Source organism: Sinohyriopsis cumingii, chromosome 14 (genome assembly GCF_028554795.1).
Source record: "Sinohyriopsis cumingii isolate HCF-2022 chromosome 14, ASM2855479v2, whole genome shotgun sequence".
Taxonomy (NCBI): Eukaryota; Metazoa; Mollusca; class Bivalvia; order Unionida; family Unionidae; genus Sinohyriopsis; species Sinohyriopsis cumingii.
Window position 1 is genome coordinate 30,966,828 of NC_142974.1, and position 27,241 is coordinate 30,994,068.

The following is a 27,241-nucleotide window of genomic DNA, read 5'->3' on the forward strand; positions in this document are numbered from 1 at the left end:
CAAAGGCCCTTTTCAGGGCCAGCCATATTTCTCGAAAAGAGATAGCCTTTCCATTGCCTACCCCTTTTTTTATTTTATTTTTTATTTTTTTTTTTTTAAAAAAATAGAGACCCTTCCTGTTTCAATTTTACATAGACCCTATACAGTCCCAGGGATTTTTGGCCATGTTAAATTTACATAGACCCTATATTGTCCCAGGGTTTTTGGCCATGTTAATTCCCATAGACCCTATATTGTCCCACGATTTTTCTCCATGTTAAATTTACATAGACCCTATATTGTCCCAGGGGTATTTTTAATGATAAGTCCCATAGACCCTATAATATCCCCCTTCACTACTTAGGACTCTTGTTGTCTGTTCACACCAAAGAAATACAAATGGTCAAATCCCTTAGCAATAATTGCAAAGATGGCCATTTTGGTTTTATTTTTTATTTATACGTTTCAAATTGGTACATATTGCACATAAACATTGCTAAAAGAATATACTGAATCGTTCTATGCGAAATCCTTTTTCAATGTAATTTACATCAATTTCTAGCCGACAAGAACCCACTCGTGTTTCCAAAGCTTCCAATCTAAATGTTGCATAACATCCTTCATGGTATGGTCGTCTAAATGAAGTCTGGGTGTATTTTAAAAAGTTTCTAATTATGGAAATATACTACGTGTAACAGGCTTGAAACCGAATGGATCTCTGGACTGAGTAATAACACAACATAATGTGAGTGAAGGAACGTTTATGAAATGAAAAATAAATGTTCACGACAACGCACACGCAAGTAGACTCGGAAACCCAGACACTACATATGATATAAGACTACCATACCGAACATGTTATGACAATACAGATTCATATATGAAAACAAAATATTAATATGGTTCATACATTCACAATATATGTAATAAAAAGAATATGATTAACAGAATCATATGATACAAAGGAATAAGCATGAGTACGATTCACATATACAAAAACATAAGTATGGTTCACACAACCATATGATACAAATAAAATTAAGTATGGTTGACACAACCATATGATAAAAAGAAAGATACGTATGGGTCACACAAGCGTACGATACAAAGGAAACAAATATCGGTTCACACATCCAATTGCCCTTGTAAACCCCAACCCCCCACAGTGTATACTGCCCTTATTCGGAGTTCGCAATTCACATTCTTATTCATTGGCCTTCTCTAAAATCCTGAATTTCTGCTCAACAATTCCAGTCATGTAACAGATACACTGTCGCTTGAAATGGCTTCGCTGCCATACTACAGGTCTTGGCCTCAACATTATGGTCCTTCTAACCCATCCATCCATCCAGCCAGCCAGCCAGCCAGACATCCATCCAGCCAGCCAGCCCTATGGTGGTAGAAAGATGTAAATGTGTTGATACTCTTTGGCACGATCCAAGCGATCTTTGTGTCGGATAAGACAATATGTCTCCTATAATTACAGAGAGAAAGAAAATGTACACGACCAGGGGTAAAGTACCCGTGCACATCATGTTTTATGCGTATCTCGCCATGAGCTACCTACGGCGTATTGCTCAGTCACAAAAAAAAAGAAAAAAAAATGTATGAACTAGCCGTAGGTAATACTGTATGCGTCTAAGAATCCAATCACCCAAACTGGTCTAAGGCATTACCAGATTATTTTCTTGCCTAATTATGTGACACTACGTACCGTTGTTTTAAACAACGGCGATGATTCCATATCTTAGGGGCCCCGAGTGGCCGATTGGTCTGAAGCGCTCTCCATTACTGATCACTGCCATCTCACCTCCGTCTGCGTGTGTTTGAGTCTCGGATTCGGCCAATGTGGGTATGTGAGAAAGATTGCCAGTAGCTTATCGTGGGTCGGTGGTTCTTTTCTGGGTTTTCCCGGGTTCTTCCTCCACTATTAATACTGGCCGCCATGTATCGTGTGCTGAAAAATGGCGTTAAACCCCACAACAACAGCAACAAATTCGTCCTTGCTAAGGGCATTTCCCAATACCCCTGCAGTATTACTGAAATTACAAAACCTCATACAGATTGACTCAGTACCCATGCGCCAACTCTTTATGTCGATGGTATCCATAATGTTCTAAGGAACGGATAGCTTAAAATATAGCTCGATAGCTAAATGGATAGACTAGATGTTATACAAAGTGTGTATGTGTAGAAACATTTATAATGAACATTTTAGATGTATAGTTCAAAATGATTTTAAATACTATAATGTAATTTTAGGCATCATGGAAAGAAATCCAGAAGAAACACAGAGAGATATTGAAGAAATAAGACTGCACAATGAAGAAGTACTGATAACTTTAAAACCCGGTGATTTGGTCAAGTTTTACCGGGATTACTACGAAGACTGGGCTGTGTACATTGGACAGGAAGATGGTATTGTGCTAGGGATCGATTAGTTCATTCTACACTCAAGGTTGTCATTTTATTGTGATTCATATTATTACAGTAGAAACAAACTGCATGTCCTCAACTGTTTCATTCAAAAATTTAAGCGTTAATAAATATATGTCAGTTTTAGTTTATTTATTATTTAAAATATTCCTTGTTATATTTGTTATTCCATGTAAACAGTATGATCATGCCCCATTTCTGAGTAATATCATATACATCTCTCTAGTGGTGCAAAGAACGTAACAGTACCATGAATGTCACACCTACTTGTGTACATTTTATTATTGCGAGGTACCTTCGAATAGGTTGGATAACTCCCATTCACCCTGCTAAAACATTATGCAAAACTTTCTCTCCATTTTATTCAAACATTTCTTGTTCACATTTATTGAAGCTGAGGCGACGTAGGCTCCAATAATTTTAAAAGGATTGATTCTAAATATCGCTGCAAGTGGATGTATTTGAAAGCAAATGCATTATATTCATTTTCACCAAGAGATACAGACACGGCTATATTTTTTAATTACAATGAAACGTAAAGTTTATGAGACTATTGTTTATCTACGGGCTTTGATGTGTGTGTGTTTGGTGACTACAGATCTGTTAAGTTAAATTTGGAATTAAAGGAAACACTCAGATATCCACTTTAACAGCATCGCTGATCATTCTAAAGAGTTATTTTTCTTCTTGTGTACTTTATCTCACTTAAATCCTATTGTTATAAATTTCACAGAAAGGCTCTGAATTATAACAGTGAGAGAAAGATGATATCGCCAAAAACTGATACCGTAAGGTAAAATAAGTCCACATATCTACTCAAAAACGTAGATATACTATATGTAGTATAAAAAAGATAATAAAAAATCTCAATTACAAGGTGTTTTTGAGAAATTTAATAAAATTGGAAACGGATGGCTTGCAAGAAACGAAACCATATCCTATTGAAAGTTTCCGAAAATATGTGTTATATTTTGTTTATCACATTACCTACCTATTTCCATATTAACTGTCCGAGACGGATTGTATGGATTGGTCTACCTGGCGTTTAAACAGTCACATTTAAGAATGTTAAAATAGGTGAGTAGAAAACGTTTCGTATGTATTTTGATGACATTCGGGAATATATAGCATTATCCATGGAAACTTCAATTGTTTTTGTACTATAAACCGTTCTTTCCCCTGAATTGAAGTTTACAATACTTATCGTATTTCCACCCCAACTAAGTTGGACTCTTCCTAACGTCTATACAGTTATAACAGTTTTAATAAAATAAACAAAGAAAACAACAATTAAGCTAACAAAAGCATCAGTGGTTTTATTAAGTGGTTAACTTGGGTGGACCTAAATGTTTGCAGCAAATTATATTTTTTGACATATTGCCAAATTTGAATGTTTCCGACTACATCATATTCAAAGGTAGCGATAATGTACAACGTTGTGACATGGTTCACAATAGTGCTGCATGAGATATGACTTTGCAGAAAAAGCTGACTATGGCGAGACAAACATCTCTGATTAAAAGCAATTCTATTGCTAATAATGTCGTATAATTTTCTATAACTGACTTCAGTAATTACATGTTATTTGTTTCGTGTGTGTTATCAGTATGTCAAAACATCGCCTCTAGAAACGTTTCATGTATCTTTGCAAAATATATTATGAAAACCCATACTAAATAAGATATACGTCTCTCTCTCTCTATATATATATATTCATATATATATATATATATATATATATATATATATATATATATATAACAAGGATGGAGAATTTTGAAATATATTTATCCAATAAATATCGAAATTTTACTATTGAGTATCGAAAAAAGACAATGCTGATTTTAAAGGTGGGAAAGACTAAAATAGAACCATAACAACAACTGTTTCAGAACAATTTGGGATTCTTATGTTGCTACTGACACAAGCATATCATTTATTTTTGTTTAATAACGTTTTATATAATTATTAGGTCAATCTAGCTATACCAGAATTTATATGATCCAAGAAGTCTTAGCAAATAGTCGTGTGAACATCTGACAGTTTAAAACTTTACTTTTTATGTATTATTATTATAGGCAGGAATTTAATTTGAATCTTTCTTCAATTCACTGTACACGACAGGGATACTAATTTTATAAAATACCGTTGCATTTTACAAATATATCCAAAGATTTGAATTCATATTTAATCTTTTTTTTTTTCCTTTCAAAGACGATATCTGTTGATGAAAATGTGGTACATGTATACGGCGATCATATGATATGATTTAAAATGTACAGAAAGGCGTACAAACTTACATACAATCTCATTATATAATAATTATTTTCTATTAATATGGTGTAGAAATAATGAGTACAAAGAATGTAAGAAAGGATTGAGAAGACAGTGCTCAAAGGAAACTATTATAGGAGAAGAGGTTGTTTTTAATGGCACTTTCCACTGCAAATAAAATGCCTAAATATACACAAATATGATAAGAATAAAAGCGTTGTTAACAGATATTACGTGTATACTAATGGTACCTTTGATACGTTGCTACAACGTATAATACAATAATTTTTCAAACATTTTTCAGAGACAAAATTATAATTTCCTCTTGATTTATCAAGAGGAAAATTTCTTTGCCTACTCTAGTATCAACAGAAACTATATCGTACTACAAAGTGCAATCTAGAACAAGTTAGATTCGTGGAAAGAAGAAAAATCTCTGTTATATGTTGCTGACGATCAATACTCTTCTTGTACTCTCCTCTTGTTTATAAGCCAGACGAACTTATTGCACATTATATTTTGTAATTGTACAGGTGATCATAAAGTTATCCACTTGCAGACGGGGGAAGGGATTGAACAGACTGCAGGACATTGCATGGTGTGCATAAAGATTGATCAATTTTGGGAATTTGCTGGAACAAGTAGAACAGAGAATGGCAACATAAAAGAAAACGAAGAAGGGTAAACTACGTACAAATGTTTTTTAATAGATAACTATTTTCAAATGTTTTGTTCAATGACGATCGTGCAGTGAAAATGTATATTATGCATGTCCCTAAAACTGATCAAATTGATAGATAATGATTTTCAAAAACTGAGTTTTAATTGGTCGACGGACATATTAATAATATATGCCCTTCACGGGTGAAGTATGTACCCTTAATATTGAGCGCACAAGATATATTGTCGTTGAATCGTAAGTTACAAAAGATCTGTTGCATGAAAAACCGGAATGTATTGGGTCATAATGTTTTTTTTTAGAAAAGTCACTTTTCTTTTGAAAACTGTCTTAAATGTAGCACATATGTGGTAATTTACTCTCATTTGGTAGCATCCATCTTTTGTAGTGGTTAAAGGCAACACATTTAATAACGGTTTTATTCATTATCAAGTATTTCGAGCAATTGTATCAACTGTGCTTTAAACACTGAAACAAAATACGCGCCTACATGCTTGATATATTCAACTGATTGTATGTAAGCAGAACAGTAATGTGTTTCTTGATATTTCCTGATGTTACAGTAGATAAAGATTTTTTGGTAAAATGGAGGCTATGAACGAATGCTCAGAAGTTAGTATTTGTTCATAACAACATATTTAATAAAGGGCATATTCATTATCTAGTATTTCGAGCATTTATATGCGCCATGGTTTAAATACTGTATACGATAAGTGACAACAGGGCTTGAAGTAATCAGCTGATTGTGGATCAGTAGAACCGTAATTTGTTTTTCACGTTTCTGAATATTAAAGAGGAGTAAGTGTTTTTAAATACAGAACGATGTACGAAAGACCAGAAATTAAAATATTTGAACCAGACTCTGTTTCCAACCATATAGCTCGTACTTTTGGAACGCTTTTACATTTATAAGTATAGTATCTCTTTAGATTACAGCAACTTGCAATTCATTATGCAACATAAACTGCTTGTTATTAAATTTTTGTTCCTATTTGTGTCATAATATATTAAAAACTATCAAAAACGTTTCTTGCAATTTATGAATCACTTTGTACACGAATAGAAATATTACCTTTGATTAAAAAGAGAAAACAATATTTCACTATATTACGAGCATTAGAACAGGCGTAGAGTCTACATTGTCCTTTTTTATAATTTTTCTGTTTAATTTGTTCTTGTGCATTTTTGACTGACGTAAGCTGTTTATAATTTTACTTATGAAAAAATGAAGTGTAGTCATCATAATGTACAAATAATCGAATGAAGCAGAGAGAGGATAGCCTCTAAACTGAAATAATGTTTCCTAAATAAATATAAAGAATTGCATTGTAAGTATCATTAATAGCATCTCAACCATTTAGATACATATATGCAATACAAACGATTTATGGCTATGGTATTATTGCCGTACTCTTTTTCCATATAATCGGTATAGTGGTCTTTCAAGATTGTATCTCATCATTACCTTGAAGAACTCCAGAGAAAGAATATAATTAAGATCGACCTCGTTGACTGAATTAAGGGGTGGCACCTCTTAATTCTAAAAAGTATATTTGAACGTCCTTTAAACGTAATATCATGATGGTTTTAAATAACGGTTTATGTTAGATACCTTGTTTTTAACAACTCATTCCTTCCTTCAAGACTTTAGTTAAATTGGAAGAAGGCTGAATTTATGACAAATGGCGGCGTTGGGGCCTTAAAATTGTTGCATACCCATCATCATCTTGGATAAAATCAGTGGGAGAAGTATTTAGTTAACAAACATTATATTAAAACTTCCATGATTACTATTGTCGGGATATATAGAAATCCCAAACTTAAACTTATTTTTACTACCGTTTTATTGCTACGTAAATGAACATTGAAAGAAACTTTCAAAATGATATAGCTGTTGATTAATAAATATCACATTTAAACTGGGCCTAGCGATCGTTTCAAATTTCAGCACTATTGACGGCAGTAAAGTCGCAGAAGGAGGAAAAGCTTTGAAAAACAGAGCAGATAAAGAAGAAATAACTGGCCTTTTCAAGAATTCGGAACATTTTGCTAAATGGTGCCGCTACGGACTTCCAGTAAGTGGATAGCTACTTACTGTACAGGGAGACTTAATACTTATAGGTTACTGCATTTGTATGGGAATATACGAACGAGTGTTTTGGATTGAAATACTACAGAGCTTATTATATGCTCATTTTCTTATTGTATCTAAGGCTTAATATATAAACAAAAATACACTATAAGAAACAAAGTAACTGAATGTAAGCCGTATTCCAAACTAAATACACAACCGCAGATTCATCATTACACAACAACATCGTCATTAATGAGAACATAACTCCGCCCAGATAAATTTGAACTTAGTCGCATGCTAGACATAACTTTCGAAAGAAAATGGCTTTTAGGTCTACTTAAAATTTAAATTTCGAGTCATTTTGTGAATGAATGCGTATTACAACAACTTTTCCATTTGATCTGGAATAAATAGGTTGTGGTATTTTTGTCGATTCTACGAAATTTCGTGATCATGGCCTGGATTTATCTGTGCCAAATTCTATATGAAGTACATCGTATTTAAGCAGCGTGTTGACATCTGCAAGTGTGTTTCTGTTCTGTCATTAATTGTTTGAAATCATAATGTGGGAAAAATATGAAGGCATTCAATTGCAATTATCAAAGAGACGCTATGCACTATGTGTATTTGATTTTGAATGCAATAAGGAGGATGTAATTGCACTTGGAATATAGTCGAAATTACATTACAATATCGAAATGTGTAATCAAGCTTGAGAACCCATGACATGGTCATGTAATTCGGATTTGCAGAACTAAGAAATTACATTTTGAGAAAATTCAGGATGTAAAACTGTAAGTATATTGTCTTGCCATTATTACTACAAGCTAAAGAACACAGTTTATGCCTTGTCACTTGCATATTATTTGTAAGGACCCTGTCTGGCGTCTATAGCTAGCCCAAATCCGAAACATTGTATCAAAAAAGTTAACGCGGAATGTGGCAAAGCAGCTCGTATATGGCAGTCCACAAAACATCTGCTTTAGTTCATTCAGAAACAAATTTAATCAACCAAACCGTAAAGCGTCTACTATGTGAGTGTATATGATTTGTTTACAAAGTAGTTCCTAATACACTATTGGGCACATGTGAGTGTAATAGGAAGAGGGCGTGAGTGCAGTATCATACAATATTACACGATTCTGACAATGTAAAGTTAACAGAGAAAAAAATGAGGATCTAATAAGTATAGAATTCAAACTGAAGGTAAATAAACCTAAAAATTGTAAAGTATGTTTTCATGTAGACTTTGAACAATCATAGATTCAGTTGGACTATCTGTGCGCAGCTGAATTCAAAGTTTGCAGCAATGAAATAATGTCCATGTAAGTGTCACTTTAGGATGATTAGGTTTATTGAATTTACCAGATAGTCTACTGTATAAATTATTTCAGTTAGGAGTTTAGTTTTCTGTGCTATAAAAATATGTTTTTGACCGAACTCATGCGTGAAGATATTTTTATGCATGTCTTAAAATCCTATGCAACTTTATGTATTATACTTTTGGTATCGTTCACATTTTGTTCGTGGAATATACAACATGAAAGTTGAATGAATCTCCTTTTTAACCAAGCTACAGGGTTCTTTCCAGGGGTTGAATTTCTACATTATTGCAGTACAACAGTGAAGACCAAAATAATGAACCAAACGTATAGCGACCAAATACGGTAGAAATGTACATTAATATATAGAAGGACTGATTCCTCAATATAGCCCTTGTGCTTTTCAACTGCAATGTAAATGTGGTGATTTATGCCAATTTGTGTTAATCGGTTTCCAGATTATATATATACATTCAATAGCCCTTTCGACTCAACAGAAAACCAAACTTTTTGATCAGTCTAAGACAAATATATTATAAAACAAATAGCTCTTAATTCGAGGTACCCAGTTGGAATCTAGCTTTAAAACAGAAATGTTCAAGGAGTCATCTCATAAGTTAATCAATTTTCAAAATGCCATTCGATCCGTTTATGCTAAAATGGTGTTGAATTCGCGAATAGAGACCTGTCAATGCACGAATGTGAAAACTGAAAACCCAAGCAAATGAGTTTATAAAATAAATGCAAGAATAAAGAAAGTACCAGATTTAGATGTTGTTGGTTTTTTTTATACGTTGTCCAGAGTATTTTATCTTTAATGTCTGACTATAAACGTAGCATTCTACTGAAGCAAATAGACGCAAAGAGGCGATACATGCCACCTACACATTATAGCAAGGAAGGGAATAGCTTACTGTTCCAAAGATAGCAATGCGTGTTATATATGAATAACAAATTTGAACCTGTTTGTAAATTTACGAAAATATTATTGGCAATGTAATCAATAGTTAACATCTAGGTGCTTGTAAAAGTAACCAGTATAATTATTTTTAAAGTAATAGCAATAGTGACAGTGATCACTAGAATTTAAATATCTTCAGTTTTTATCAGGTACTAATTTGTCATTTTGTTTCAGTTACGCTTAGTAAACATAATCAAGAATTTACTCGTTACCAGTCGAAAGTTACATAGAGGCATTGTTAGGTTAAAATGGACAAATTGTTATGTGTAACTATATTTTCGTAACTCATGGTACATTATTTTATTTAACGTTTATATATTCTATTCATGGTTGTTAGTTGTACTGAATATCCTTAGTTAAATGGTTGTAAGTTGTACTGAATATGTTTAGATAAATTTTGTCTACGTGGCCTGACTCTCACAAACACGCAAATCACATAGTTTCTATGAATATGTGCATACGTTCGTGTTGATAATTATTAATACTAATCTTGATAATAAGACTTAATGGCGCCATTAGCTTAACTTCCCATTGGCTGTTTGGGTTTCAACGTTTGGGAATAATTCAGTAACTTCCTTTTGGCTGGGCTATGCCATAAGAATAGGAAACTTTAACGTAAAATGAGTATAAATGTCCATCACGTGGAGTCTCTTGCGAAATATAGCAGCAATAGACATGATATAAAAAAGGAGGACTAAGTAGTCCATTTCGTTCGGATTTGGAGTCATTCTACTTGTGTTTCTGTTTTAAGTGTGCAGACGTGTTTTATGTTTTATTTAGATATTATTAAAGAGGAAAAACGTTGTTTTAGGCTTTTCATTTAAAAAAGAATGAGGTCATTATTTGCACTATAATATTATTCTGCAAATGCGAAAAATTATTCAAAGGAATTCTGGACAACGCCATTATGACAACGCCACGGTTCTTGGAGGACCAGTACATTTCCGGTTTTAGAATTTATAAGGAACGTTCCATTCATTTAGGACTTTCATAGACCTTGATAAGGATTAGTTTGTATTCACTTTGTAATACTCTAAGTTCCTCTCACATTTTCTTTTGTGGCTTTGATAATTAAGATGTTTGTTTATTTAAAAAATAAACAAATTGGTTTCGCTTCTTTCTGTTACTTGGTTTATGATCATAGAGTCGTAACTCGATATATGATTTGAAACACGTATAAATATATTGAAAGTTAGAATTCAGTTTGAAAATTGCACAACGTTGTTAACATTATAATTTCTCCAACTGGATATTAATCATTATTCTAACTCTTTGTAACGTTTTAGAAGCAATTGCTAATATTCATCATGGAGAACATGAACATGAGTAAACTTTGCAATTATGGTAAAAGTGCATTAGAAATGTACAGATGTTCCAATAGGAAATCTTTTTATTGACTTTAAAAAGGAAAGTACTCGAATTGATGTCAATATGGTTTTACGTAGAAAAAAACCAATTAATCTTGTATATTAACATGTTAACGGTAATAAGTCAATCTTTCGCACTCGGATGTATGTACCGCGGAAGGGTGGGAATAATACTAAATTTAAAATATCAAGGGAAACGAAACACGTAAATAAATAAATTAAAGTTTATATTAATTTAGCAGGCAAATATTAAAGGTAAAGGTAAAATGATTTTTATTGATTGTCTTATCATAGATAATATAGTAGATATTTTTGTGACATTTTCTTGCCACTCGCTTGCAAAATACCATACATTTTATTTCAATAAGGCAGAGATCACATATAGGCACCATCTCCCATCTGTAGCTTAAGGACACACCCGGTTATGAATGGCGTGTGAAAACCGATGCCAGCTCTGGATAAAACAACATTAAGTACACTATCCATGTACGTGGCGGATTTAATTTCACATCTTTGCAATTATTATATTCCATAGTTCCTGAAGTGTCTTCCGAATTTAATCCAGCTTTTGTCATCTCTACAGGCTCAAATCAAATCCGTGGACGATATTGAAAATTTAAAAGACCTGTCGGCGATCATACGTGGTACGTCAGATGATGTTCGTAAGGATGTTGTAAGCAAAAGCCCACGGCCATTGGGAGAAGAAAATACTATCAACATATATATATATATATATATATATATATATATATATATAAAGCAATAAACATAGCATGGCCTTTAAAGTGTTGTTATCGTTATATATATATATATATATATATATATATATATATATATATATATATATATATATATATATATATATATATATATATATTAAAATTAACACGGCCTTTAAAGTATTGGTGTAAAGCAATTTGATATACAGTTTATAGGAGTTTTGCTTGTATCATACGAGGGTGTCTCTGGACTTACAAATGATGGTAAAAGTTTAGTCAAACCGACCAAAGAAGAGAGAGAGAGAGAGAGAGAGAGAGAGAGAAGTTATAGTTGGTAGTACTGTTAGTTATAGCAGAATAATGACTTAGATCAACTGAAAATAGATTACAATATTGTAATTCTCTTGTTGGTTCGTCTTTTCGCTTAGTTTCTATTCCACACTAATTTGTATGCGCCGTTACGTGAATTGCTGAGCGTCCAGTGTTTAAGATGTTAGTCATTTTCTTTTATAGTGCTTCACTTTTTTCATAAAAAGCATCATTTAATCAATGCAAATTGAAAAAAAAAACTCAAAAAAAGAAAACAATCAACTTATCAATATGCAAAGGTGATTGTGTATAGCCACAAAGGGCACAGAGCCACATTTTGTAGAGAACACACTCGGCAGGGATATGAGTTCATTCATTCACTCGGTCAATACACAGTTGCCTGTACTCAAGCTTAACTCCGTTCAAAGGGCAAATATGTGTATTTGCATGTGATATAAATGAAATATATGTATAGCATGTACGATGTACCTGTGATATACCTCACGTTGTATATATGTTTCATTAAAAGGAAACTCGGCAAGCCTTGTTTCATGTTAATGAAAAATTGATCTCGTGAAATATCATTGACACAGCGTACATAGTATACATATATTATATATATTTTTATGTATGAATTATATACCAAAATTTCTGACATTTTATATTTTACTGAATAGACATATAAATATAGACAATTTCTGAGAGATTTCGTAAGAGAATTACAAATAATTTTCAAAGATTGATCTTAAATTTAAGCTAAATATTTGAGCGAAAATGTATAATACCAATGTAAATGTTTTATATAGTGGATGTTTTTATTCGGCACGATTTTTCTTAGTGTTCAAACAGATTCTACCACTGCATCAACTCTTAGTCACCTTTTTGCCTTAAAGTAAACATGCTAACTTTATAATGTTTTGCACAGAAAATTGTATCGTCGAAATGTATACATACCTATCAAAAATACGAAATCCACAGCTGCAAATTGATTTCAAGCGGATAATTCAATATATGCCACCAGTATGGTTCTTGATGTACTGTAGATGTTAAACCTTTGACCTGTGAATATGTTTTATTTCTGCATGAAATCGTGATTGTGTTTGCTTTGGCAAGCTTGCAGTCAAGTTCAGTAACAGCTGCTGCTTCCAAATACAACTGAAGTTTTGCATTCTACTCTTACCAATCATCAATTTTTTATAGTTTACCAAATTGGGTTTGAGTGCTATGTGAGTTAACTTCGTTAATTATACAATTTATAGTATTATATTCAATCTAGAGTTTTGCCCTAAAACCTCAGTTTGTTTCAATGGTGCCGGTGACAATAACTATAAAACAGATACAGTCATATTAGTTCAGACAACAGATTCCTTTATTTAGGTAGACAACTATTTTAAATAAGATAATACTTATAAGTGACGTTTCGTTATTAGTTAAAGTTTCATCATTGCTTATTTGCCCTTCCTCAATGTTACATAAATGTTGAGTATTGGCATATTTTAAGATTTATTCATTGTGAGAGCGAGAGAGAGAGAGAGTGCAAAGACGGAGAAAAATGAATGAGGTCTAACTATACAAAGTATACCATGATTTAATTCATAAATGGAAAATATTTAGTCCCAGAGATGACATGGCCACAGAGACCATACAACATTTATCGCGATAGTCGCAATATAATTTTTTTTCTCACAATTATACACTATGACATATATATAAAGAATACAAAAAGTAGAAGAAAATGCCAGTCCTACTCGGGGATACAAGGACTTGCGGCCAGGTATGATTAGGAGAAACGCTATAGAGCATTTTTATTGCTGTCTGTCTTGACGTTCTTGGAAATCTTCATCATTGACACCATGTCTCCTGTCATAGCTTACTCTACTATTCTTGATATACATATGCGTATGTACGGAAAATGGTGGAAGGACAAAGTTTATTCAATATTATCTTTCAGATCCCATGACAATTAATAATAATGTTGCTGACAACATAACAAAGCATAATATAGAAGTACTAGTGAAATTGGAAGAAGGCGATTTGATAAAGTTTGACCGAGGATACTACTACCACTGGGCTGTGTTCATTGGCAAGGCTGAAAAAATAGGTATCTTTTTAATATCCACTGTTTCTGTTATGCAAACCTCTAGTCTTGTCTCCGTATGTTTACACTTTAACATTAGCTGATACATTTACATCTAATTAAACATTTATCAAACATTTTATAATAGATGTAATTGAAAAAGCCGCACAATCTTAGAAAAAGTATAGTCTTTTAAATTTACATAACCTTCTGTAAGGAATTCATATTTGATAGGAGAACAATCAACTAGTCTGCCCAGCAATGTACAGTATAATGAATATATATTTTGATACCAGCAAGTGACAAGTGAGACCAGGCAGGCAAACCTTACTATGAAGGCAAACTTGTAGGAAGTAATCAGATAGGAATTCTGAGCTATAGGATGGCTGTAAAGTTAATTGCCAAAACAAAATAAATGTTTATAACGGACCTTGAAAAGTTATCTTACTTTATTTTAGGTGTCAGAGAGACAAAGGCTGCTGCATGAAACTGACATATTATTCTGTAGAAATGAAAAGTCACATTTGTATTATCTGATACAAGAACAGTCATCATTTCCGTAATTACACTTGACTTTGTCTGGCAATATCTTCCCGTTCGATCATGCACAGACAGCATAAACTGTGTTTCGTTACTAAACTTTGTAATGTTCATATGTATTCAAGCAAAAAATCTGCAGGACACCAGGTATGTTAAGGGAACGAGCACAAACAAGATAGAGGTTCCCTCCAGATTTAATATCCGTAAACAGTTACGTATATGTACGTTACATCTTATTAACCATTAGTGAAAATGTTCTCATTTAAAAAAATTGCTAATGTCAGATTTCGTTTCTTATAGTCTAGCCACTTTAGACAATAGGTTAAAACAAATAAATATTTGGATCATACGTTGTCAAAAAAAAACAGATTAATTTGTCAAGTTGCAAATTTAATTTTAAACTCAAATACACTATACAAAGAAGGGCTGCTATTCCATTCCATGGCAGTCTGATCTTCTTATCTAATGGCTCTATATCTACGAAATTGCAGATAATGCAGTAATACATTGGTGGAGCCCTTCGGGTTCTATACCTTCCAAAAAAGGGACATCCATAACGATTAATTCCTTTTGGGAAGTTGCAAATGGTAATAGGGCTGACAAAGGCAACGACAGTGGAGACGAAAACAGGTAGAATATTTGATATAAAACATGTTCCTCCTTAGACCAATAAGACACTTCTATAGAGAATTGTGGTTTCTATATACTTTTAGTTATATTACGACTGCAACTACTACAAGTACTGATGATGATCATGATGATAATGATGATTACGATGATGATGATGATGATGATGATGATGATGACGATGATTACGATGTTGATAATGATTTTCATTCAGCTGTTTCTTATAATAATAATAACAAAAATAATAGTTTAAAAAAAGAAGAGAATAATAAGACACGAAAGTAGAAGCACTGTGATGATGATAATGAACAAATTAATAATGCAAGTGTAAGGTAAATGATCAAACTGTTGCTTTGATTGTTAATTATCAACCTAAAACACTGCCTGTAATGTATCTGTATCATATCAAATACGTTCGGTACAAATAATCTCCTCAACCGCCTGCTTATATATATATATATATATATATATATATATATATATATATATATATATATATATATATATATATATATACTGAAACATAGTTTTATCCTAAAAAGGTATTTTTTCACCATACCTTTTCATTATATCTCTGTGTGTACTTGTAAGGAAATATTTCTGTTGTGTAGCTAATACCAAAGGAGACGAGTGCGTTAAATGTAGAAACTAAAATATAATTAACAAAATGAAGAAAAAATTCTGATAAATGTTCCCTGACCAGCGCAATAGTTCTATGGTCCAATCATTCTATTCAGCTTTCACAGTTGTGTATGAAGTTACTTATAGGTAAATAAGAAGGCGTATATTTCACTAATAGCTTTGATCAAAATTCTTAATATTCCTCCATTTTCTTTCCATGATTGTTCTAGCTATTTCATTTAAAAATATACGTTTGGTACCATAAGCATATGCTTAATAACATTCCCCTTCTCCAGCGAAGAATCTAAAACCCCAACGTATCATTAATCTGTTGGGTTTAGTTTCTTTTTCCAGTCTTGCCCACCATAAGAGATGGTTTAATATTTTAGAAAGAAAAAGGAAAAAAAAATCCCCGACTGATCCATTACTATATTTTCCCTTTCGATCATTAACTACCCCAAACGACTCCACTTCGACCTAAATTCGGAGTTTAAAATATGGTTCTGCCAATTTCGACACAGAGAGGTTTCCGTGGCAACCGTCGCATGCGAATTAATTTTATATTAATTAAAATCTGACGAAATACACCAGCATTGCGCCGGACATAGCCGTGTATTGGACTCTTAATTAAAGGTGGCTTCGAAGTGGCAGGTAATATAGATGTGGGATTCATGTATGAACTGGTAATGTGAGTTTCACAGACAAATGATCAGAACGGAAATAATTATGCCAGTTGCCTACAGTTGCTGTTTGATCGGGACAAAGCCAGAACAACGTGTAAAGAGCCATCTGGAAGAGCTCTTGTGGTGCTAAAATTAGTAGCAGAAATACAAGTAGTCTAAAAATATATTTAACAAATATTAAAACAATGGTAATAGCTCTTTACGGCTGTATCGTGTCAATCATGTCATTCTTCCTGACGACTACTTGGCTGGACACATTGTGATAATTGTCATCACGACAGGTATCACGTTCTTTGCCATTCTCCGCTCCCGCACGAGTAAACGCGATGCGCTCATCTGAGAAATTGGCTTCTTGCAACGACTGTACAATTTACATATTGATGGGATCTTTTGCTGCCGTGCCTTGCTCGTGTGAGTCAAAGCCGACCTGAACGTGCTTAGTTTTCTGCAGTTTATCTGCGCCTTGCATTTGTGTAGGCGTTTGTTTTTGCCTTCTTAATGAATTAATATCGACCTTGCTGACTAATGCGATTTCGTGGTCAGATAAGAAACTTAGTTTTATCCGATTGTTTTGTCAGCAATCATTTCACGACCGTTTGCATGAATCTTTGTGTGTCAAAGACCTTTATCTGTAACCAATATTGTGGATCAGCTTGCGTGTTTGGGATAGTCCAGCTGCTGTCGTTGAGTCCGTCTACGCAGCCCGTAAGAAACTATGACGTTTTTTGCATACCACACGCAAAGCTGCTACGCTTTATTCTGCGAATCGTGCTGCTGGACTCCTGCTGACTATGCATAATGGTTAGGATTTCATTCACTATGGTTTGACACGTGTGTGGCCTCAGTCTGCCACCTACCCACATGCGCCAGTCCGAGTTTTTGTTCGCATTAAACTCACTGCAAACACGTTCAAAGCATTCATGTTTTTGGTGTTGTCGAAATAGTCTCAATTCGTTTTGTATCAAATGGGAAATTAATTTGAGTTAGAATCATTTGTACTTCGATAGTAAACATCAAAGCGTATTCCCCGCGCACGCTGGCGCTACAACCAGCGACGGTTTACCCTAAGGCAATGTTATCTTGCTTGTTTTATAACCTCATTTCAATGTCTGTATTATACCGCTTTGTTCTCGATGTGGAGTAACACCTACGTTCCGAGTAAAAGTCAAGAAAGTTATGCTTCTGGAAATAGGCACTATCTTGAAGATAAACCTTGAGCAAACAGATAGTGGATCTGCGATCCCACTGTTACATACATGATCATCAAAATGAATATGTTTAGTCGCAATGTAATGATTGGTCAAAATGCAAAAGACGTAGGAAGAGACACCTGAGACTTGAAGTCACGCTGGTTGTGATTCTTTCTTGAGCGTTTTAATAACAGTGCCATTTCCAGATCAAAATTATTAATGTGAGTAACATTTTCTTTTACAACATCACCATATTACCACCTTGCAGCAACGACATGTCAAATGTACGTGCCTGCTTGACAGCTAATCCTTCAGGTAGGATTTATAATGTCTATTTATACGGCACACAATATTACTATGAGATATTAAATTAACGGGATCACAAAATACTATGCGCAAGCGGTCTTATATAGCACTTGCATTCTCAGGACATTGGAAAGAACTGTAGCCGCCTCATGCGCTATAGCCCTTTATCGGTATGTCATGTATAATTGCACTAGACGGTAGTTTTCTATCAATATTATTGTTAAATATATATTTTAACGAGCTAAATATACTCCCAATCACATTATTTTAAAGGCTATCGCACCCGAAGTTAAGTCAGGCATCAGTAAGGACGTACTCAGTGTATCTCTTAGTTAGCGAGCCTTGAACATCTCAAAATAAAACGATTAAAATTATAACGGACAAAAAGGACATATGCTAGCCAATATTCATATGGCAGTGCTTTTCCGGTTTAAGTACTTAAAATAAATCATTCTGTTCTCTTACCGCCGGTTGCGAAGATTGTTGCCGCCACTGATTTTGCATATGCGTCTACAAGGCTGACGGTACTAAATCAGTTCTCATAGTAAACCTATGTAAACTATGATACTAAACATTTAATAACTTTACATTTGGGATTACTTATCGTCCAACCTATATTTATCAGTATAGATGCATCCTGGCTACCGGTTTCTGTGCAGAGGTAACGTTATGAACCGAAACATTGTTTGGATATACGTCTATTTGAAACATGTGCTTTCAATTGAACACCAAAGGGTCAGGTTCTAATTTCAGTAAGAATTGTTTCAAACTGAGGTCTGCTAAAGGACTGAAATTCCATCAATAAAACAATGTTTCTATTTTTTTAAGTTCCAACTAGGATAAACTCTCAAAGATTCATTTTACTAGCATTTCAAAAGACGAAGAGGAACGGAATACAATCTTAGACTTAAGACATAGCTGGAACAAAGGTCGATGCAAATTCCTTTTCATGCAAATTTTACCACAGTTAACAATTTTGATCCCGAGATTTTGTTAAGGTGCTTCATAGTAGCTGTTATGTCTGCATGGTTAATTTAATAAAATCATAGTAACGTTTATTTTGCAAACATCAAGTGTATAGCATTAGTTGTAATGGTTGGCAAGTTTTGTAATTAGGTGGTCAAAGCGGAAATGCAAAAACGGTTCAGTTGCAAGGACATTTTTAAATACATTCTGAACAAACGTACCCGAAACAAAAAAATAGGAGGATGCATACTGTATGAGACTGTTTCTTCATTATGAAAAATGCATCACTGTCTGTGAGGTGGGCGTGAGGATGCCCTTTGAACAGGCAATGAAACGTATAGGGGTTACCGTTGACGAACTAATAAAGTTATATTTCATGTATTTGTTCTACCTTCTTAAACGTATGTATTCCTTTAAGTTAAAGAAACGTTCTGTAAAGGAACTTGCAGAAGTGTTCTAACATACTTCTTGCGAAATGATTACCACAGCAAATCAAGTTTTACATATAATAATACTACACAATAATATTTATATCAAAGAATATTCTTACTTTCGTTATAGAAAAAATATCAAAGATCACCTGATGGTGCCGCACTGATGCAGTATGTCGAAAACTTGAAACTAATACATTTTGCATTCCTGAAAAAAAATTTGCGGTAAAAATTGCAGAACCTGCAATTATCATATTAGTTTATTCACAAATGCAAAAGAAAATGTTTTGTGGTTATTATAAAAAATCATTCAAGTGTATGTTTTTGTATGGATGTGCAAAGATGTTTTTGTATGAACATTAGCAGATTTATTTTATAATCAACCAAGAGGGAAAACATATGCGCTCTCATAAAATATATCACAACCATGGAACAATTAGTAAGTTAATTTTCGTGGCTATTGGCCACAGCAGCATGTTATTAGTATTTTCATTGCATGCATACTAAGCGTAGTGGTAGCTGATGTAATATAACTTTCTTTGATTAATCTAGGAACATTGATGGTTCCGCTGTTGTAAGAAGAGCGAAAGTTAGACAACGTCTGGTTACTGAAGAAAGAATAATCGACGAAAAATATAACGTTTTGTTTAACAATTGTGAACATTTTGCCAAATGGTGCCGTTATGGATCAGATGATTCTAACGAGGTATTTTTTCATTGGCATAACCTATTCTATGTGCGTTTCAAAATGTCTCCATTAAACGATAATTTTATGTTGATGTATACAGATTTTCTTCATAATACTGTTTTGCGTATCAGTCAGACTACTTCGACAGGAACACCTAAATAGCATGCCAGCTACATCTAAGTTTTGAAAGTTGATGCACAATGGTCCTTTCTGTGGTATTAAATTATCCAAAATTGATTTAATGTGTGGTCTTTTTTTTTTTGTTTGTTTGAGAGTTTGTTGTTGTTTTTTATGGGTATTAAATAATCACGAAATTGAATTCATCGGTTCTGCTAGAGTGCTTTATGATAAACAGCATAACCTAACGAAGAGGAAACTACTAAATTTTATACCATCAATGTTTCTGACTTTAGTTTCGAATAAATAAAACATAAATAACATTTTTGCTTCCATCGACAATTTTGTTTATACTTAAGAATATAGATTGTACTTTTCTGTTTTTCTTTCAGTTTAAAGTGTGTATGCCAACATTATAAAATATTTATTTTCTTGCATTCATCATGGTACAAAGTGTACATTGTAATTGTACAAATGACCAAATACAAAGATAAAAATGAGTTAAAATAAACTAATTGTTTTAATGGTTTGATATTAATATGATTTGCACACGAATGCTATTAAACGTATATAAATCCTTCATAAGCATTTCAGAAATAAAATAAAATTTGTAAAATAAATGTTTCATTTTTTTTATAAACTCGAAAAATGCAGATATTGTCGAGAAAGGAACACGAAAAGGGTCTCTTTAAAATTTTTACTTTGTGATTAAAAATTTAATTATTATTTTGGGATGTATGTTAAATGTTTTAGGACGCATTCCTATTTCAGGACGAAATGTCTTCTAGTTGTCGTCCACAAGAGGATTTTTATATTGAAGACCCGGGAACAAGGGCTGCTGTGTTAGAAATTAAGAGGAACAGGTATATTAAATATTCACCAATTTCATGATTATGGGGTTATTTGTATCAAGCAGGAACTATGTCAAGAAATAGTCACACTTTACTTTAAGCATTTTCAATATACTCATTCAAGCAAATCACATTTAAGGCATTAATTTCGCAGAACCATGGCAATCTGCAATAAGGAAGATGACTTAGACTGGAAAGTGCACCCTATTATGCTCAGACATATATGTAATTAATATAGAAATTCAGCAATTGTGTCCTAAGAACTAAGACGGTGAACAATTTCAAAATTTCAACTTAATGACTTTCTCGGCAAGCAATTATAATTTCTATTATTCCCACGTGTTATAAGAACAAGCCATTTATTCTCTTCTTCCCTTTCTCCCTCTTTCTCTGTATATATATATATATATATATATATATATATATATATATATATATATATATATATATATATGAGTTTCACTTTTTATCATGTAAAACACTGTTTTATTAAGGAATATAAGGTGACGGCAGATCATTTATTTGTTCAACGATGTGTTTGCAAAACGTTAATTTTTTTAACCGACTTTCTAAATGATACGATCGCAGCATGAATACTCCAAAAACGTAATATAGCCATAGCCAGTAATTTTTAAATATACCCTCAACGTCATTACGGATGTGTACCCTTCGCTCATGAGAGCAAATATACCGATTGACGAAAAATGATTAATATGTTTCCAGTCATCAAGTCATGAGATATCAGAAATTCGAATAAAAGCTTTTGCTACTTGATATTAAAATACATTTACGATTTCGTTCTTTAGTGTCAGTTCTAGCTTCAACTAATGGTTAACGAATTTCATTCAGGCTAGACGATAAGTGGAATTCATTATATGACAAAATACTACAACTATTCGCAATAATGAATCAATATAATTATCCCAATTATCTATGACAGTGCAACATGGTATTTCATTTTGTTTCATATATCCAACAAACTTTCCCGTACTTTCTATAATTTGCCCTACTTACTTTAGCAATTCTTAAAACTGTGTCAGTGTCTATGGTTTGCATGCTGTACAAGGAAAATCCTGAACTCTCAACTTAAATGGGGCCGAAGGACATGAAAGTCATAAAAAATTCAAAATCTGTTTTCATTTTTCATAGAGTTGTCCGATAGGTAACACACATCCCCTTAATATTTATTAATATCTCACCTCCATCTGGACCATGTGCTGACTGTGTTATGTTCGTATTTTTACATACATGAAAAGCGAAATCTATTCTTCAAGAAATGCTTATTTCAGTAAGCCTAATGGCTGCATTTGCAAATGCATTACTAGGCTATATGGTAATAAAATAAGTCACTCTTTACAAAAGTAATGTCTCCTTCATCCTTTTTTTATTTAGTGAAAGCAAGGATCGTGAGAGGCAAGAGGAAATTAAACAACTACGAACAGAAATAAAAAATCTCCAAGGGCACATTTATATATGTTATTTTATCATGTTCATCATGTTCATTTTAATCATTTTAATCATTTTCATCATGATCATTTTAATCAAAAAACGTCCATAACACGTATCAAAGACGATTTATATTCAAGAATAGATGCAAAAACATATCTCATTGTTTTCTGGTAATTTATTATCCAAGTGAAAATGTTTCCATCATATATTTATTTTTCATTTACAGCCAGCATTATTTGGCTTAAGGTGAAAGTATGAAAACTATTAGCTAGTTCTATCCAGCACAAAACGTGCAAACAGCCCTTTAAAAATACGCATATTCTCATTCGTTCTATGGAGGCAAACTGGACAAACAACTTCAAGAAGTAATGTTTCTTTCTCCAGACAAATGAACCAAAGGAGCCACAGACAAACTGATCTGTATTTTTACATTACAGCCAAGAACAAAGAATGAAGTCTTGAAAAATACTAGGAACAGACTAAATGTATAGTAGTGCGTGAAAGAGATGGATGAGGTATCTTGAAACTTTCATGTAAAAGAAATGTACAGTTTCCGACATATTGGATGTTTACATGTAAAATAAATGTACAGTTTCCGACATATTGGATGTTTAGACGAAAACAATACATCATCCTTCTCTAAAGATTACTTTATCATCTAGGTGAAAAGGTTTCCATTGTTTGAAAGAAGGCGTGAATATGGAAAACTTCGTTTTACTGTTACCTAGGAATCAGTATTTACCATAATTAAAGTTCAAGACTTCCAATCAGAGACTCCCCGTTGAAACCGGTCGTTCATTATAATTATTGTGATAAAAAGAGTAAAATTATTTGTCCATTTGTCTCAAATTTCGAAAAAGAAGGGGATATATTTCCTGAACCGTTCTATTACCGCAAACCATCTTTTGGACATTACAAACTTTATTGCCCCCAATAATCGCTATAAATTTCCAAACTCTTGCCAAAATTTGTTACTGTAATAATTAAACTATCATAAAATGTGTGCCATTTGTGGACGTGGTCATTTTCTATACTTCACAACGATATAATATATTTCCCTCAAACAGCATTGAACAGTCCAAGAGAGTCATTTTATTCTACTCTAACAATGGTTCATTTATGTATCCTAATGATCTCAAATTACGTCAGAATGTTTATTCTTGCTCTGATTTTAAATGTTTACCAATGGTGTGATTTGCATCTATATAGGGTAGATATGTCGCGTAACAATAATGTAGCAGCTGAGATATTCAAATATCGCCTACGCGTTGCCTGAAATTGACTTTTATTAGATAGCTTCGTTCTGTTCTGTTCGGTAAAACGAGTTCATATTTTCCCATACAAATGCAGTAACCTTTTCATTATATGCTCATTTTTTTATTCACATAATGCTTAATTATATGAACAAAATACACTACAATAAACAAAGTAACTGAATGTATGCCGTATTCCAAACTAAATACACATGCGAAGATTCATCATTACACAACAACAACATTATTACTGCGCACATTACTCCGCCCACATAAATTTGAACTTAGTCGCGCGCTCGACATAACTTTGGAAAGAAAATGACGTGTCTAGTTGGAAATTTGGAGTCATATTGTGAATGAATGAGCATTGCTACAACTTTTCCATTTAATCTGGAATGAATAGATTTTGGTATTTTTTCGATTGCACGAAATTTCGTGATTACGGACTGGGTTTATATATGACAATTCCACATGAAATACATCGGATTGAAGAAGCGAGGGAGAAGTGTGTTGACATCTGCAAATGTTTCTGTTTCTGTCATTGAATGTTTGAAATCATAATGTGGGGAAAATATGATGTCTTTCAATTACAATTATCAAAAAGACGCTACGGAATTTAATGCTTATTTCATTTTGAGTGCAATAAGGAGGATGTAATTGCACTTATATTTGAAATTACAGTACAATTTTGAAATGTGTAATCAAGATTAAGAACCTATGACATGGCTCATGTAATTCGGATTTGGAGAACTAAGAAAGTACATTTTGAGGAAACACATGATGTAAAACTGTAAGTATATTTTTTGTCATTCTTATCACCAGCTAAAGAAGACAGTAATTAACTTGTCGCTTGGATGTTATTTGTAAAGACCCTTTCTTGCGTCGTTTGTATAGCTAGCCTATATCCGAAACATTTTATCCACAAAGTTAACGCGTAATGTGCCAAAGCAGATGGTATGTATGTGGCAGTCCACGAAACATCTGCTTTACTTCATTCTGAAACAAAGTTAAACAACCACAACGTAAAGCGTCTACTACGCGAGTGTATATAATTTGTTTACAAATCAAAAGTGCTGGCGTCTGCGTCCATTGTTTGTTTACAATATAAAGTAGTTCCTTTATGCGCGTGAATGCAATATGTGTAGTTGAACGCGAGTTCAGTATCGGGTAATATTACTCGATTCTGTCAATGTACAGTTATCGTTAATGATCATATAAGTACTAATGTTTCCATAAACATATTGTCCGATGATTTCAAAAGCCCTTTACGTTGTTATCATATTATATTAGACAGATTTTGTTGTGCATTTGTTACAATACAATAATTTTACAGTTGAGAATTAAAAAATATTTATTCTTAACTTGTTGATCATTTTTTCTTACACTGCTTAATGGATAGTTATACCATTACAGAGGCACTTTGCGACTCTGCAGCCCAAGTTTATATCTCCATGCCTATTAAAGGTTCAAATCTATCTTTCTCATAGACTAAATTTAAAAAGTGTACTATTAAGAAGATTATCTAGTGTTCGTTCTACACGAGGGAAAATAAGCGTGTTATTTAGAGGCTCATCAACTGTTTGTGAGACACGATCTAACGAAATGAGCCACGAAGAGGATTATGTTGTATTGTAAGGTAAAAAAAATGTGTCACAAAGAGGATATGTAACGTTTGTGATACACGAGGAAAATACATGTGCATGAAAAGAATTATCTAGTTTTAGACACAGGGCAAATAAATGTGTCATTAAGACTCATAACTAGTATTTGCAAGGCACGAGGCAAATGCCTTTTCCATGAGGAGAATTATCTAGTGTTTGTGAAACAAATGGCAAATGAAATTGTCATCAAGAGCCTTTTCAAGTGTTTGTGAGACACGGGACAAATGCATTAATAATGAAGGTGTTTATCTAGTGCTTTTGAGAATAGTGTACAATGAACGTAAATTGTATATAAATATTTATCGGTCAGGTTTTGTAACAAACATTTAAGGCTGATATGTAGTAAAGGAAAAAATGGAAATATAAAATGGACCGACAAGCATAATGTAAGCACTCAAGGCAAACTTGCCTGAAACTCCTTTTCTGTAAAAACAAATAGCGTGAATGTTGCATTATTCCAAATAACTGAAATGATGCGTGTCCCCTGTAACTGTGTTAACTTTACAAATAATTCATCTACTTGCTGATATATTCTACATTTCTAAAACTGTTTACCCCATCTTCAAACACTGATACAATGATTTCAAGCAGGTACATCTTCTTAGTAATCTGTCAAGGGCACAATCGTCAGTCAAGGTTTAACTCGTTCCAAATGGCTTCCATGATTGACGGCATTCTGTGGAATGAAACGAAAAAGACCCCTTTAATATCAAACCAGTAATATTTTATTTTTAAAAATACAGATAAATTAATCTCCTCACACTCTAGTTGTTCCGAATGTTTGCTGCAATACATATTTCATTTTTTTATTGGTGGTTATGACGATGGTGATGATACACAAATGCAATTAATTACAACCTACTATCACTACTACTAAAGATGGTCTTCATAACACACTGCCTCCTTAAAAGGGGCGGGCTATACACGTTCTAGAAGGGACATATCTTTTAATAAATGTATGTGATTTGTAATCTTCTTTTTGAGCTGTCCATAAGGCCTTCGGCTGAAAAATATTCGTTTGAATGTTTTGGAACATCTCTTGTCACAATGCGGTATTCTTTCATTAAATTCGATTATTAAACAAATGTATCATAAATGTCTACTCTTCTTTTCATTAAAGATCATGTCAAAATGGCATGTATATATGTTTGAATTTATTATTGTTTTATTTGTTAATTTTGTTTAGGAAACGAATATCTAAAGGCTTGTACATGCAAATGCATCAAACTTTAAAGTTAATGAAAACACTGTCTATAGAAAAATATTTTGTTATTACTGGACAATACGAAAATAATTCGCAGCTTTATTGGGGTTTAGGGTATATAAAAGGAGCTCATAGGTATTACGAAATTTTGGAAAGAAATAATATAATGTTTTATTTACAAGATATGCGTATCCAATTACAATTCTTCTATACGTGACAGTAGAGGAATGGCCATTTCATAATTGTAGTTTTAAGTTTAAGATACACCACGTTAAAATAGATATTGAAACAAATATCAGAGCTACAAAAGAGACTGATTAGAACAGGAAAATGATTTTAATCGCACAGGACATATTTAGAAGGAGATACTGATATTTCAGCATTGCAAACACCAAATGATTTCCCGAAACGTGTGTATATATATATATATATATATATATATATATATATATATATA

The 27,241-nt window shown here is 33.0% G+C and overlaps 1 protein-coding gene across 1 annotated transcript; it reads left to right on the forward strand.

The window, feature by feature from the left end:
• The first annotated feature begins 2,246 nt into the window (after window positions 1-2,246).
• LOC149783508 (uncharacterized) lies at window positions 2,247-24,107 on the forward strand. Its single transcript, XM_089931750.1, has 9 exons — window positions 2,247-2,397; window positions 5,223-5,370; window positions 7,317-7,443; window positions 11,676-11,736; window positions 14,072-14,221; window positions 15,229-15,367; window positions 20,114-20,267; window positions 21,138-21,229; window positions 22,610-24,107. The coding sequence occupies exons 1-9, from the start codon at window positions 2,247-2,249 to the stop codon at window positions 22,773-22,775; spliced, it is 1,188 nt and encodes a 395-aa protein (XP_089787876.1). The 3' UTR covers window positions 22,776-24,107.
• The last annotated feature ends 3,134 nt before the right edge of the window (window positions 24,108-27,241 follow it).